This window comes from Gossypium raimondii, chromosome 8 (assembly GCF_025698545.1).
Source record: "Gossypium raimondii isolate GPD5lz chromosome 8, ASM2569854v1, whole genome shotgun sequence".
Taxonomy (NCBI): Eukaryota; Viridiplantae; Streptophyta; class Magnoliopsida; order Malvales; family Malvaceae; genus Gossypium; species Gossypium raimondii.
Genome location: NC_068572.1, coordinates 15,256,175 through 15,272,775, shown reverse-complemented (window position 1 = coordinate 15,272,775; position 16,601 = coordinate 15,256,175). Strand labels below are relative to the sequence as shown.

At 33.2% G+C, this 16,601-nt stretch overlaps 1 protein-coding gene across 1 annotated transcript; it reads left to right on the top strand.

Moving 5' to 3' along the window:
* Positions 1–8,299: 8,299 nt before the first annotated feature.
* Positions 8,300–10,420, top strand: LOC128043001 (secreted RxLR effector protein 161-like). The gene is made up of 2 exons (XM_052634794.1): positions 8,300–8,471; positions 9,978–10,420. Exons 1-2 carry the CDS (start codon positions 8,300–8,302, stop codon positions 10,418–10,420), a joined length of 615 nt encoding a protein of 204 aa, XP_052490754.1.
* The last annotated feature ends 6,181 nt before the right edge of the window (positions 10,421–16,601 follow it).

The following is a 16,601-nucleotide window of genomic DNA, read 5'->3' as shown; positions in this document are numbered from 1 at the left end:
AGACCTTTTGATGTATATTCAACATGTATAATCGATAATTAAAAACATGTTCAATCAAAAACTATGAGAATGTTGAAATAAATATGTTTCCTACTTTAAGTGAGTAGATATATTGTGTATGATGTGAGACGACGGTGTGGCATCTTGATATTTGGGCTCAGCAACCAGGCTGGGTAAAGGGTGTTACAACTTTTGTGACTTTGTCACTTTTTGATCTTTTTCATACATCTCACTCACAATGCTTTTGATTTTCACATACTTTCTTTCCTTATTTTTCTTTTTGAATTTTTCTTTGGTTTTTCATATATTGGCTAACCTATAATCACTATATCACACTTCTTCTTATTTCACTCTTATTTTTACAAAATTCACCATGATGTATCTACTTAACCTTCAATATGTATGGCCAGATGTCTAAGTTCATGCAGTTTAAGACCAAGGAAAAAAGGGTAAGTACAAATTAATGATTTCGCTCTGGTTTTATACGAAGGTTCATCAAGAAGTGTTTTTTTGGCTCAAAATAAGTACCAAGGATTGAAAAACTAGGTTAGTTTTTTGGCTCTAGGTGTATACCAAACAATGCCTTATGTCATCCCTAGATATTTCAATATTCAAAAATTTAATCAATCAAACAATCACAAATTTAAAAATTTATCATACATACTAGCATGCTCATTTGCCTATTTTTTCTATGTCATTTGGTATATTCAGTTACTCAATGCTTATTTACAGTGTAATATATAGAACTTAGTAGTCTAAAAATTGGAAATTGAAAATCATTCACTATCATACCAAACTTATAGTAAACATAATCAACCTAAATACATGCTCTTGACCAATCACTTGTATTTCTACAAGCTCAAGCACACATTTGACAATAAAAATTAAAGGAAAAGCATAATCATTAAAAACAAATTTCCTATGTTACCTTCACAATTTAGATAGCACATTGTACCTAATGTGTAGCCTTGAAAAGATAAAGAAAGAAGTTACCCGATTGATCGTGGTGGTGATGTTGTCTAATGGTGGGTGCTTCCTTCCTCCTGCGTTATAAGCTCAAAAATGGTGTGCTTCTTTCATGTGGAGTTCCTACACAGAAAACTAGAAATAGAAAATAGAACACGTATAAAAACCTATTGTTAATCCTAGTCCTAAGAAAATAAAAATTATCCAAAAATTAATTACAATCCTTAAAAAGAAAATTAGAAGTTAAGTTTTTGTTCAGTCCTCCTTTTCCTCCTCAGAGTCTATCTCCTCCCCTTCCTCTTCTTCTTCACTCTCTTCTCCTTCCTCATTTCCTTGTTCTTTTGTCTCATAATGGCTATACATCGGGCCAAACATATCTGATGGGACGTTAGGTACTCGTATGTTGTTCCACTGTGCCCTATTTCTTCCATCCATCTAATCATCTCGTCTATTTTTGCAGTACTGCTATTGCCCATTTCTTATCTTTGTGTCAATTTTACTTTTCGTTTGAGCGAGGCCGGGACATCCATCTTTTCTATTCTCCTCTAGTTCCAATCTATGATTTGTTTCTGGTTGAGTTCTACATACTGGGTGTACATAGAATCACCTATTAAGCTATTCACTGGGCACATGATCGGCCCGTTTTCCTCCATTAGAACTCCTGTACTCTTGCAAAGTGTCATACGAGATGGGGAAAGAAAACCCCAAGCTTCTAGCAACTAAAGCAATGCTTCATATTTTGATGTATCTATTCCCTTATGTATATGTTTTTCTTCTGTAAAATGCCATATAAGAAAATAAATCATAATGTATTGGCATTAGAAACATTAAGAATAGGTGTGATTCTAGTGCAAATAAATTGCATCCACATTTTAGCTATTAAAAACATTATGGCTTGATTGAAATTCGTCGGAAGTCTTGTATCTGGTAGGAGTTTCCATTCACCTCAATTTTTAGTCAAATATTTTATGATGCTTTCCTTATCTATGCCTTTAAATTTTTTAAATCAGTATTTCTTAAAAAACCAGTTTCATAATAAGAATCATCCTAAAATTCTCAAATTTCTTCCGGGGTGAATGGTACATCCTTAGCTCTTACCATTACAGTTTCCATCGGACACTATATTGCATCCTGGTCTTTTCGTCCCTAAGAGCAGCATAAAATACTTGGACATGTGGAATAACAACATTTTCCTTTGGGGTTACACAAAAGCACTCCCATCTATGATACCAAACTAGGGACCAAAATATCATTGCAAAGAACCATCGATGGTTTGAATCCCCTTTCCTGAATAAAATGTTTTACCTTGTAGTACAAGAAAATATTTTTTAAGCATTATGATTTCGAAATTTTAAAGGATTCGAGATCGTCAGTGGCTTTTGGGTTTTTTTTTCTAGATATACTAGGTGGCATATTCAATGTAATCATATTCCAAGAACTAGCAAAATATCAAGCAATGTAACCAATGGAGCAGTGAAAATAAGTTAGGAACTCTCAAACTCGATGAATTTCTTTGAATTCCTTAAAGAGCTATTGCTGTTGTAGTTCCTTTTGATGTTTCCCATTCGTTCCTGCACAAGCTGGAAGAGAAGATTTCAAAAATAGGAATTTAGTAGAAAAAAGATTTTAAGGTTTATAAGATTTAGGAGAATTTAAGAGAATTTATATGTTAATAAGGGTTTAGGGCTAAGAAGGAATGAGTTTAGATTAATTTTTTCTATGTTTTTAAGCTTTAAAATCGGGTTAAAACAAGTTTAAAATCGATGAGTTGCGCCATGGGTTAGGTTGGCCCTGTATAAAATTGGAGCGATGTCGTCGCGACAAGGGTTTCGTGTCGCAACACCCTTGGCAGAATGTCTATATCACGACATCAGGATTCAATGTCGCAACATAGAGGTTTCATGTCATGACATTGGGATGATTTTTTAGATTCTTTGAGTCTGTGAGCAATGTTGCGACATGGTGGTGCCGTGTTACTACAACGACTCTATTTCAGCCCTGATTTTTAATTTTCAAAGTGTTTTGATTTACATTAAACATGAATTTAAAGAAAAACTAAATTCTAGACTACTTGTTAGTTAAAAAAATACAATAATATACATATGTTTTTGATTCAGTTCAAAGTTTTAAGTTTTTCTATCAGATTCATCTGTCAACTTTGTTAATGTGCACATGGACAATCCTTTGGTTTCATTTCTATAGGTGTTCGTCCAGCATCCATCTTGCGGTGCCACCTTCCCTCGTTTGTCTCGTTCTTTGAACTGTTTTCTTGACCTGAACTAATCACACAAAAAACCTTTCCTGGTTCAAGGTAATTAGGATTTTGTATAGATATTTCGTAAAATTGTTTCCCTAATTTCTCCCTATTTACCTCATTTTCTTGGTGACCACAATTAAAAATTTTTGTCTCACCATTGATTATCATGGTTAATTCCTTATTTTCCAATGGACCTTGATGTAGCTAAAAAGGGTGTACCCAGTAGAACAGGTATTTCACAATATTCTTCAAAGTCTAAAATTATGAAATCAACCGAGAAGATAAAATTTTCACTTTAACCAACACATCTTCAAGTACCCCCTTCGGGTTGTAATGAAGACCAATCATCAACTGTAATGTGATTTGTGTATTTTTAAGCTCTCCTAACTCGAGTTTTTCATATATAGAAAAGGACATTAAATTAATATTGGCTCTTAAATCACACAAAGCCTTGCTAAAATGAATATCGCCTATCTCTATAGGTATCGTAAAACTCCCCTGGTCTTTTAGTTTTGGGGGAATTTATTTAGATACTATCGCACTACAGGATGCGTCTATATTAACCTGCTCTCCTGTTTTAACTTTCCTATGCCTAACCATAATTTTTTTACATACTTGGCATATTTAGGAAAATTTTCAATTAACTCCATTAAAGGCAGATTAACATTCAGAGGTTTAAATAAGTTTAGAAAGCTTACGAACTCTACTTTGTCCTGTTTGCTTATCTTCTAACCATGAAGGGAATGGTACCCTTATTAGAGTAGGTTCCTTGATTGGCTCTTTCACCAGCTCAATTGTCGGCTCGACTACCTCTTTTGGTTCTGGTACAGTTTTAGCTTGTTGAGGGTTCTCTTAAAATCTTCGGAATCATTTACGTTTTCCTCTTGAGTTAGGTTTTCTAGGTTACTCAGTACTTTACTTGAGTGGAGCGTAATTCTTTTACGTGCTCCTTCTCTTTGAGGAGAATTCTTGGTGTTGCTTGGGATTTCAATGCCAATTTTCCTATTGATATCTCCCATCATGCTCATCAATTGGCTCTTTTGATCTTCAAGTTTAGTTAATGTTTTTATAGTGTTGGTGTCATCAGACTGCACTTGTTTCACTTCGGTCCTCATTGACTACACCTCCCCCTTAATCTGATCCAAACGTTGACCACATACAGTATGGTCATTCAGGTTGGCTCTTTCCTAAGGTTTCTATAAATAGGGAGGTTGGTAATTAATATTGTTAACAGGGCTAGAACTGTTACCTCCTCCCTGGTTTCCACCCGGTCTCAGATTCAGGTGACCTCTCCATCCAAGATTTTGAATAAGGATTTCCACCCCTATTCCTGATGTAGTTCACATCCTTTATTGGATTATTGATATAATGGAAGAGAGGTTTTGTTAGAGTATGTCCAAAGACCAATCATTTCATGATTGTAATCACGTACTTGTTTTACCTTGTTTATTAATACAAGACATTGCCATTATTATTTTAGTTTCTTTTTGTGTATATAAATAAACTGAATTGTAGTAAAGTCCTAAGAAAATATGATTATTCTTAAAAGGTCCTTAGTCAAGTATTATTGTGGGCTTGGACAACAATAATGTGCTGAGACTAATTTGTAGTTGATTGATGAAAAAAAGTTGTCATTGACATCGGGATGCCAAAATCAATACATGAGTATGTGTTACAGAACAACATATTGGACTGACCCGCAATGAGAATGTTTCTTAGATGATTATGTAGTAGTCATAATATTACTCAGAGTGATAAGTATGTATTTGATCCTCAGAATTGAGATCATCATTATCCCAACATTGTGAATTGTATATTTTGATATAGCTAAAATGTCTACCGTAACGGGTTGTACTATAAAGACTGATGTTAGATATACCAAAATGCATGTAGTGGGATATGATTGATCGAGATAGGATTTATCCCTCCTACATAATGAGAGCAATATCTTAGGCTTCTTGATAGAGTGAGAATAGAAATGCATGGCCATACTCGAATAAGTTGATATGAGATATCACACTTATTTGTTTATTTTAGTCTACTTAGAAAAATAAGTAATATGAGATTGGACTATACAAGTGTGACTATTCCATGACTTGTGTCCAATTTAGATATTAAGAATAAAATGATATAATACTTGAAAGGATCATCACAGAAAGGTTATGTCGAATCACGACTTCTTCTAACTTGGGTGGCAATGATGCATTGCTAGATGCCACTCATTGCTTGTAATGTTAGAAACGTTCTAGTATTACTACCAACGTTACATGAGTATATACGGTAACACCCTATAGTTGAAACGAATAGAATTCAAATACATTTGGTGTTGTATTTAGTTGTCACATGAATTAAATTAATTGTTGATTTAATTTAATTTAATTTGATAGTTAAAAATTAAACACATTATATGTACAAACTTTTGTACACAAATAGAGAAGAAAGAATATAATTAGTATATGAATTTGATTCATACAAAATATTAATTGTATATATTTTATTGAATTTATTACTATAAACAAGTGATGTTAATTAATTCCAGTCAAACTATAAAATACATGAAAATTAATATTATTTTAGAAAGAATATAATTAATATCTGAATTTGATTCATACAAAATAGTAATTTATATATTTTACCGAATTTATTAATATAAACACTTATATTAATTAATTTCAAATGAAAATATAAATGACATGGAAATTAATATTCTTTTGGAAAAATATAGTTAATATATGAATTTGATTCATACAAAATATTAATCGTATATATTTTATCGAATTTAGTACTATAAATAGTTATATTAATTAATTTCGATCAAAATATAAAAGACATGAAAATTAATATTCTTTTGGAAAGAATATAATTAATATATGAATTTAATTCATAAAAATATTAATTGTATATATTTTACTTAAATTTATTAATATAAATAATTATATTAATTAATTTCGGTCAAAATATAAAAGACATGAACATTAATATTCTTTTGGAAATAATATAATTCTTTTATCTAACTTTCCATTTGCCTTCTCTATTAATAAGAGAATAATTCTTATTTTCCTTTTTAATATGTGATATCAAAGAGGACAAAAGGATAATAATCCCTTAGAGTGTTAAGCTTACCAACTTAATAATTAAAAAGGTCTAACAACCATTTTTAATTATCTCTAAAAAGTTTGAGAGAAAGTGGCTGTTCATTTTTGACGGGGTGGACTACATAGAGGCCGAGATGTTCTCGTTGTGGCTTAAAATCAACATCGAATCAGCATCATCCTTTCAATGTTTTCACTAAAGAAGGTATAATTTCAATCCTATTTCAACTCGATTCATTCCTCGTACATAGATCCTTGGCTATGGATCACTAGAATAATTTGTTCGTTGCGCCACGGGGCGAAACGCCGATCCCAATAGTGGTATCACAGCCACTTGTACGATATAGATTGGAGATTAAATTTATTGGTTGATGCAGTTGTATGAGAGAGATGTTGTATACTCTGTTAGATATGTACAGTGTTTGGAAATGCATGGTTATAGCTCGATAACCCATCTAATTTATTATTTGCAAAGGTTGTAATTTTATACATACAGCATGCATGTCGTACATTTCTATATTTCTCTTGTACTTCTCATCTCATCTTACTCCCTTGTATGTAAAACGAGTTTTCATAATTGTAAATTGTAGGAGTTAATACGAACTAAAGGAAAATATGGTTAGGCTACCTAAAGTGGAAAGGAAGCTTGAGAAGCGACATAAACCCTTAAGATTCCCTACAGTTTTCCCACTGGCTTGGGAGGAACCACATTTGTTTTAATGGCTATAACCATTGCATTTATTTACTGCTTTATATTTTTGTTGTATATGATACAGTTTGATGATATGTTAGCATGTATGTTATAAGATATTGATAAGATCAATTAAAGGATTAAATGAACAAATGTTGACAATTAATGGTGAGATTAATTTAATTAAAAAACCCCTCAATAAAATATTATGTTAAGATTGTCTTCCAATATTTACCCTCATTAAAGCCTTGGTCGATAGAATGTGGGTTCTTCTAAAGAGAAGTACATGTATCTATCTTGGTCAAATGCGAAGAATAAGCATGTAATATTTTTCGATTATGATATTGGTTAATAACTTAACTAGGTTACTCTAATAGGATTAGATACCTAAAGGCAAGAGATTTGGATAAATCATGAGATGATTGGAGCAAAATAGAGGAGTTACATGTGATGTAATTAGCAAATTTTGCTTACCTAAATAACCATAATCTTGAGAGTAAAGACAAATCTGACTTAAGAAGAGGTGAAATATGGATCCTTACCCACTAGAAAACTTTAGAGAAAGTCTTTTCAAAATTAAAATGAGGTTTATTAATTTTGAATTAAATTGTGGGAGCATAATTTAATGAAGTCCTTTTAATGATTATAATAAACATGGTAAATGTACTATTGAGCATATTTTATTATTATAGATTAGTTATGGAAAACAACACAAATTCTTTATCATTGCAATCAATCATTGGGAAGTACAAGTTGAATGGCTTGAACTTCCTTGACTTGTTCCGTAATTTGAGGATTGTATACAAACAAGAGCAGAAATTATATGTTATTGAAGAACCCATTCCTTATGAACTAGTAGCTAAAGCCTCTAGAGTTGATAAGGATACTTATAAGAAGCATATAGATGACATTTTAGACATAGGATGTCTAATGCTTGACACTATGACACCTAAGCTTCAAAAGCAACATGAGGATATGGTTGCCTATGATATGATCCAGCACCTCAAGGAATTATATGAGGGCAAGCACGTCAAGAGAGGTACGAGACTGTTAAAGCTTTGTTTCGATGCAAAATGGTGGAGGGAACTCCTATGGGAACACGTTCTCAAGAATATAGGTTATATTGAAAGCTTTGAAAAACTAGGATTCCATCTAGGTGTGGAGTTGGTTACTGATGTCATCTTGCAATTGTTGTCAAATATTTTTAGCCAAATTGTCATTAATTTCAACATGAATGGGATTAATAGGACTTTTCCATAGTTGCTCAGCATGTTACAAACTGCTAAAAGTATCATGAAAAAGGCTGGGCCTAAGCCTATTCTGATGGTCCGTAAGGACAAGTGCAAAGGAAAGGCTAAGGCTAAGGTAAAGGCTAAGGACATTGGCAAGGCCAAGCCCAACAAAGGAAAAGCTGTATTGAAACCTAAAGGAAGAACTGCTAAGGGAGGAAAATGTTTCCATTGTGGTAAGATCGGACACTAGAAGAGGAACTGCCCTTCCTATCTTGAAGAGGTCAAGAGGGGAAAGGAAAATGGAGCGTCCGCAGTAGGTATTTATGTTATTGATATTAATTTTTCAACATCTAATTCTTGTGTATTATATACTGGATTTGGTTTTCATATTTGTACCTCTATACAAAGGACTGCAAAGGAGTAGGAATTTGGCTAAAGGAAATTTGGACCTGCGAGTTAGGAATGGAGCAAAACTTGTTGCATTAGTTGTATTAACAAATATTTTATCATTGCCTAGTGGACTTGATTTAATTTTGGAGGATTGTTATTTTGTGCCCAATTTCACTAGAAGCATTATTTCAATTTCTTGTTTAGACAAAGCTAGTTTTAAGATAATTATTAAGAATAATTGTTGTTGATTTTATCGTAATAATGTTTTCTATGGTTCGGCACAATTAGTAAGTGGCCTCTACATTTTAGATCAAGATAAACTCATTTATAACATAAATACTAAAAGATAAAAAAAAACTCTAATCAAACTTATTTTTGGCATTGTCGTTTGGGCCATATAAGTAAGAAACGCATATTAAAGCTCCATAAAGATAGGATTTTCGATTCTTTTGTTTTCAAACAGGTGGATATATATGAGTCTTGCTTTTTTGGTAAAATGACTAAAACTCCTTTTAATAGTAAATGTGAGCTAGCTAGTTATTTATTGGTCTTCATACATACTGATGTATGTGGACCAATGAACACACAAGCCAAAGAAGGTTTTCAATACTTCATTACTTTCACTACTGACTTCAGTAGATATGGGTATATTTATCTTATGCGCCATAAATCTGAAGCCCTTGAAAAGTTAAAGGAATTTAAAAATAGAATACAAAACCAACTGGGTAAAAGTATTAAGGCACTTCGATCAGATCAAGGAGGCGAATACTTACACCTCCTGGTACTCCATAATGGAATGGAGTTTCTGAAAGGAGAAATTGAAAACTGTTAGACATGGTTCGATCAATAATAAATCATGTTGATCCATTTATGGATTAAAGTAAGCTTTTTGAATTTGTAATCTTCGCTTTAATTGTGCGATCAAAATGAACACGAGTCTTGTGTTTACAAGAAAATTAGTGGGAGCAATATTGTATTCTTGGTATTGTATGTAGATGACACACTTATTATAAGAAATGACATACCTACCCTACAATTTGTTAAGACTGGGTTAGGAAGTTGTTTTTCTACAGAGGACTTAGGTGATGCTATATACATATTAGAAGTCAAAATCTATAGAGATAGATCAAGACAGCTCCTAGGTCTAAGCCAAAGTACATACATAGATAAAGTATTGAAAAGGTTCAGTATGGAAGAATCTAAAAGAGGATTCCTACCTACGAGACATGGCATTTCACTCTTGAAGGAAATGTGTCCTTCAACTTCACAAGAGAGAGAACATATGAGTAAGATTTCATATGCTTCAGCTATTGGATCTATCATATATTTCATGCTATGTACTCGTCTAGATATATTGTATGCTTTAAGCATGATAAGTTGGTACCAAGTAGATCCCGATGAAGGTCATTGGGTCGCAGTTAAAAATATCCTTAAGTACTTGAGAAGGACTAAGGATACAATCCTTATATATAGAGGTGAGAAAGAGCTGAGTGTAAAAAGTTACACTGATGCTAGTTTCCAAACCTACAAGGATGACTCACAAACACAATCAGATTTTGTGTTTTTCCTTAATGGTGGTGCAGTGAGTTGGAAAAGGTCAAAGCAAGATACAATAGTTTATTCTACAACTAAAGCCGAGTACATTGCAACTAGTGACATTGCAAAAGAGTCTTTTAGGATCAAAAAGTTCATATATGAACTAGAGGTTGTGCCTAGCATATCAAATGCTATAGAACTTTTTTGTAACAACAACGGAGTTATTGCACATGCAAAAGAACCCAAATCTCACTAGCGATCCAAACATATACTTAGGCACTTTCATCTTATTCGAGAAATCATTGATTGATGAGACGTGTACATATGTAGAGTACCGATAGATGACAACATTGTTGATCCACTGATGAAGCTCCTAACATAGTAGAAGTCACACTAAGTCACTCGATATTAGATATATGATTGATTAGTTTAGTGCTAGTGGGGGATTGTTAGACTATGCCCAAAGACCAACCATGAGATGATTGTAATCACATGTTTTACCTTGTTTATTAATATAAGGCATTGCCATTATTGTTTCAGTTTCTTTTTTCTGTATATATAAATAAACTAAATTTTAATAAAGTCCTAAGAAAATATGATTATTCTTAAAGGGTCCTTAGTCAAGTATTATTGTGGGCTTGGAAAAAAATAATGCATTGAGACTAATGTGTAGTTGAATGATGACAAAGAGTTGTCATTGACATGTGATGTCAAAATCAATCCATGAGTATGTGTTAGAGAACAACATATTGGATTGACCCGCTATGAGTATGTTTCTTGGATTATTATGTAATATTCACAATATTACTCATAGTGATAACTACGTATATGATCCTCAGACTTGAGATCATTATTGTCCCAACATCGTGAGTCGTATATTTTGATGCAATAAAAACATCTACAATAACAGAGTGTACTACAAAGACTGATGTTGGATATACCACAGGCCATGTAGTGGGATATGGTTGATCAAGATAGGATTTACCTCTCCTACATAATGGGAGCAATATCTTAGGCCTTTTGATGGAGTGAGACTAGAAATGCAAGGTCATACTCGGATAAGTTGATATGAGATATCACACTTATTTGTTTATTGTAGCCTACTTAGAAAATTAAGAAATATGAAATTGGACTATACAAGTGTGACTATGCCATGACTTATATCCAATCTAGATATTTGTTCTACCGTAATTCGATGTAGCAAATTAAACTAGTTTTCGCACTTTAAGAGCTTGAACATAAGCATTTTAGTTGCATTTTAATTATATTTTAGTAGAGTTTGGTTAAGTGTAATAAATATGTAATTTGAGTCTTTTGTTGACCTTAGAGGTTGAATGAGGCCTAAAGGTGAGCTAATATACGTTACAAGTGTAGAGAAGACCATTAGAAGGTGTATTAACTCAATACAGGTCGCTACGTATCAACACGAAGCATTTGATGTTGCAATATAGGGAGCAAAATAAGAAAAGTCCAAGAATCCCTTCGATGTCGCGACAAAGCCTGAGGATGTCGCAGCATACCCTTGAAGATACCCTGAAGATGAGTATACTGCCCTCAATGTCGCGACAAAGAACCTAGTGTGTCGTGACATCACATCTGTACAAAAAATTAAAAGAAGCAAGGGGCGTTTTGGTCTGCATAATCCAACTTTAAGCTCGGGAACGTCAACTGACCTAGGTTTTATGACGACAACCATTCTAAGCCTATAAATAGGCTCAGCTAGCACATGTTATGGACAACTTTATACTCTGTATAATTTTCTCTATAGATCTAGATTTTAGATTTTCTCTTTTTTTAGGTTTTAAATTTATTTCTTGTTATTTTTCGTTGGCAAGAAATTAGATTCTAGAATTGTTCTCAAACTCTGTGAGGATTTTGTGCTTAAATTCAATACAATCGGGCTTCTTCTAAATTTACTTTTGAAACTATTCTTTATGTTCATTCTTTTGTTTAAGGTTATATTGTTTACTAGATTCATGAGGAACTAATCCTCTTGTGGGGGATTAGCAAGTGGAGGTATGAATAATTAACTATTTTGTAGGGATTTCTTAACGGATAAGTTGTCCAGGAAAGGAACAACATAAACCTTAGGCCTTACAACCCTAGGAAGTCATCAAGGTGGAATTAACCCAAAATTGGTATGGCCTATCTGTGAACACCTTAACCCTAAATCAATCTAGACTGTGAGGTCAAAAGATAAGCCGTTCTTGCCGACTCAGCAGTTTAGTGGATGTATCAAAAGATCCTGCTGGGTATTGGCTAGTTGATTGAACAAGAAAGCCCAAGATGATAGTTGATTATGATCACTTAAACAAGCTAATCATCCATGCCCAGATTTCATACATATTTTCCTTTTTTTTTATTTTTTACCTCTCGCTTGTTTAATTTCCTTTTAAGTTTTTAGCATAGTTTATTAAAACTCTTATTTTTGATCTTTTGTACTATAATTTGATTAAGGTATTAATTAGATCTATTTATGTTTAAATCAGAATTAATTTAGAGCTCACCTCCCTTGGGTACGATCCTCGAAGTACTTACCTACTCTATTGTAACTATATTACAACCTGACCTGTATACTTGTGGATACCGTTTGTTCACACCTTTTGTGCAGGATTTCTACTCTAAACGTTGGTACGTTCGGAGGCGATCAATTTGTCGACATTGTTATCGAGGAGGCAACGTAACTATATTAGTTTTTTGCATTTTAATAGAATAATTAGGAAATTTGAGGTCATAGTTAGGAATTTAATTTTCTTTTCTACTAATTTTATATTTTTGGGTTAGTGTATGACTCGTAGTAGAGGGACACCTATAGAGCCAGCTACCGATCCAGAAATAATTATCTAAAGGAATTGTCGACAACAACAGTAGCAATAGCAATGATAGATGCATAACCCACTAGCTAATCTGGGAAACGCACCTCTTAAAAACCCGTTATTGGACAAAGCCGACACTAACCCACCAAACTTACCACCACCACCACAGTTACCTACAAATCTAAACATGGCACGTAATGAGAGGACTCTATGAGAATATGGGCTACCAAATCTAGATATGGTTCAAGGGAGCATACCGAGGCCAGATATCATGGTCAATAATTTTGAGATTAAGCCAACCATGACTCAGAGGATCCAAAATAATTTGCAGTTTCGAAGAACAATGATAGAGGATCTGAGTCAACATTTAAAACAGTTTCTCCAGCTTTGTGATACCTTCAAATTAAATGGGGTCATTGATGACGCTATTCTTCTTTGGTTGTTCCCTTTTTCATTAATCGATAACGTCTTTTCTTGGCTTGACTTACAGGCACCAGGATCGATCACGACATGGAACGAACTCATAAGAAAATTCATGCTAAAGTTTTTCCCCATCAACAAAATGGTCTAGCTAAAAAGAGAAATCTTGATGTTTATATAGTTAGAAGGAGAAATCCTTATCGAAGCACGAGGGCATTTCAAGATGTTGATTTAGAAGTGCCCATACCACGGATTACCTGAGTGGTTACAACTATAAAATTTTTACAATGGGTTGGATGTGCATTCGAGGTCAGGATTAAACGAAACAACATGAGGAGACTTGATGAATAGAATGTATGAGGATGTATACAAATTAATACAAAGTATGGCAATGACTTCCGTCGAGTGGCCAACTGAACTTCATACATATAGCCAAAGATCATCTACAGTGAAGGTTTTATAGTAAGACGACAGATACCAACAATTATTGGACAGAATCAACCGAATAGATGCTGTAAAGTGTCCACCAGATATCTATGGAGGAGACAAACTACTCTTCAATATATTAATAATCCTAACGAGGATGTGAACTACATCAGAGATAGGGGTGGAAATCTCTATTCAAATACACACAATCCCGGATGGAGAGATCACCGAAGTTGAGATGGGCAGGAAACCAATGAGGAGGTAATAGCTCAAATCAAGTTAAAAACACTAACTATCAACCTTGTTATTTGTAGAAACCTCAGCATAGGACCAACCTAAGTGACCATACTATATGTGGTTAATGCCTAGATAAAATCGAAGGGGAGGTGTAGTCAATGAGAGCGGACGTGAAGCAAGTGCAGTCTAAGTGCACTAACTCAACAAGAACATTGACTAAACTTCAAGATCAAATTAGCCAATTGATTAGCATGATGGGTGACACTAAAAGAAAAATTGGCACAGGTATTCCCAACAATACAAAAAATAATCCTCGTAGGGAAGGAAAGGAGCACGTGAAATCAATAGCGCTCCAATCGGGCAAAGTATTGAGTAGCCAAGAACACCCAACTCAGAAGGTGGATATAGAGAATACTGATGATCTTCAGGAAAGATCCCTAGAAGCTGAAGATGAAACAAAGTTAGAGGAGGTAATTGCACCAATAGTTGAGCCAGAAAAAGAAACAACTAAAGATTCTACCATTGCAAATGTTCCATTCCCTTCAAGACTAGAAGAAAAGCAAACCGGGATGAAGATGAATTTGTAAGTATCCTGAACTTGTTCAAAATGTTAGACGTTAACATGCCTTTAATTGAATTAAATGATAGAGTCCCTAAATATGCCAACTTTTTTAAAAAGAAATTATATCTAGGCATAGGAAGATTAAGGTAGGTGAACAAGTTAATATAAGTGCTTCCTGTAGTGCTGTTATCTCAAGACAGGTTCCCAAAAATTGAAAGATCGAGGAAGTTTTACTATTCCAGTAACACCCCTTACCCGTGTTCCTTACCGAAATAGAGTATGAGGTATTACTAGAACTCAAACACTTAAATTTTTTTTTGTAAAAATTTTGGCAGCATTTTTGCTTATTTTACATAAAACCCCCTGTAGATTTCCAAAGACAATTTCAACCAACTTCAATATTTCCAACCAATTACAGTTATATATATTCAGACATAATATATCCATTAATAAACTCCAACATATTTAACCGAACAATACTATATATATACATATTTATACCACATTACATAAAGTCATCTATACATGCCATTTTTCAAAAGTATTGGTTGCAAAATACCCAAAAGATGATGATGATAGAGAGGATGATGTCCTGACTCCGTCCAATTCCCGAGCTGATTAATATCCAATTCCTGAGCTGATTAATATTACATAAAGTATGTATGTACTCGATAAATAAATTTCTAGAATAATATCATATATAATAAAATTTCTATCACACATAAATCTATCATTTATTCAATTTCCAGCAAACTATTTTTCTGCATCAAAGTCGTTAAATTATTTTTATCTAGAGCTATGGAACTCCAAATTAAGATCCGTAAATATTCCCTGAAACTAGACTCATATACCTTTCTACCATAAAATTTTCAGAATTTTTGGTTCAGCCAATTAGTACATTTTATTCTTTAAACCTTCCCCTATTTCACTGCCTGACAATTCTAACCTCTCCATACTAAAATTTATTTAACACTTTGTAAAAAATTCAAACAATGTTCTCATTTCTTTCTCTTAAAAATAAACTCATTAAAGAATTTAAGAATGCAAATTTCAAGCCATAATTATTTTTGTACAATTTTTGGTGATTTTCCAAATTTGGAACAGGGGATTTCAAAATCAATCTAACCCTATCTCAATAAAATTTAAATATCCCCAAATATACAACTCCTTTGCTTACTCTGTTTCATCCATATGAAAATAGACTCATTCAGCTTCAATTTCATTTATTATTCAGCCTCTAACTCAATATTTTTGGTGATTTTTCAAACTAACATCACCGTCACTGTCCAAATCTGTTCTATTCCAACATTCCTTATTCACGTAGCACTATAACCATTTATTTTATAACACAACGCAAACTTCATCACTTCAATCACTTTTCACAACTTATCACATTCCGATCACATACTCATATTTCATCATCATGACGGTATAAAAAAATAATATTCGGAGCTTTTCACTCATTACTACTCATATTATTTTTATCATTCGATACACGTAGTAGCCTTCAGATAGTACTACACACGTGATCAAGTTTTACGGCTTACGTAGTAGCCCTCATATAGTACTACATACTAGCTCAAAATTTCTCGGTACACATAGTAGCCTTTACATAGTACTACACATGTGACCATTATTTATCGATACACGTAGTAGCCTTCACACAGTACTACACACGTGTTCATCGATATCCTTACTCAAATTTTTTTAGTATTACGACAGTTTCACAAAGATTCTTACTTTCCAAATATATTTACAATTTGTCCAAAACACATTATAATATCGATCCTTTCACGTATATTTTCAAGAAATATAACAAAAATAATTATAACAATGCATTAATTACATACAACTTACCTCGATACAAAATGTAAAGATTTTGCAATTTAATCCTCACTCTTCTCTTTTCCCCGATTAAGGTTGATTTCTCGTCTTTCTTGATCTATAACAGCAAATTGAGCTTGTTTAATATTCAC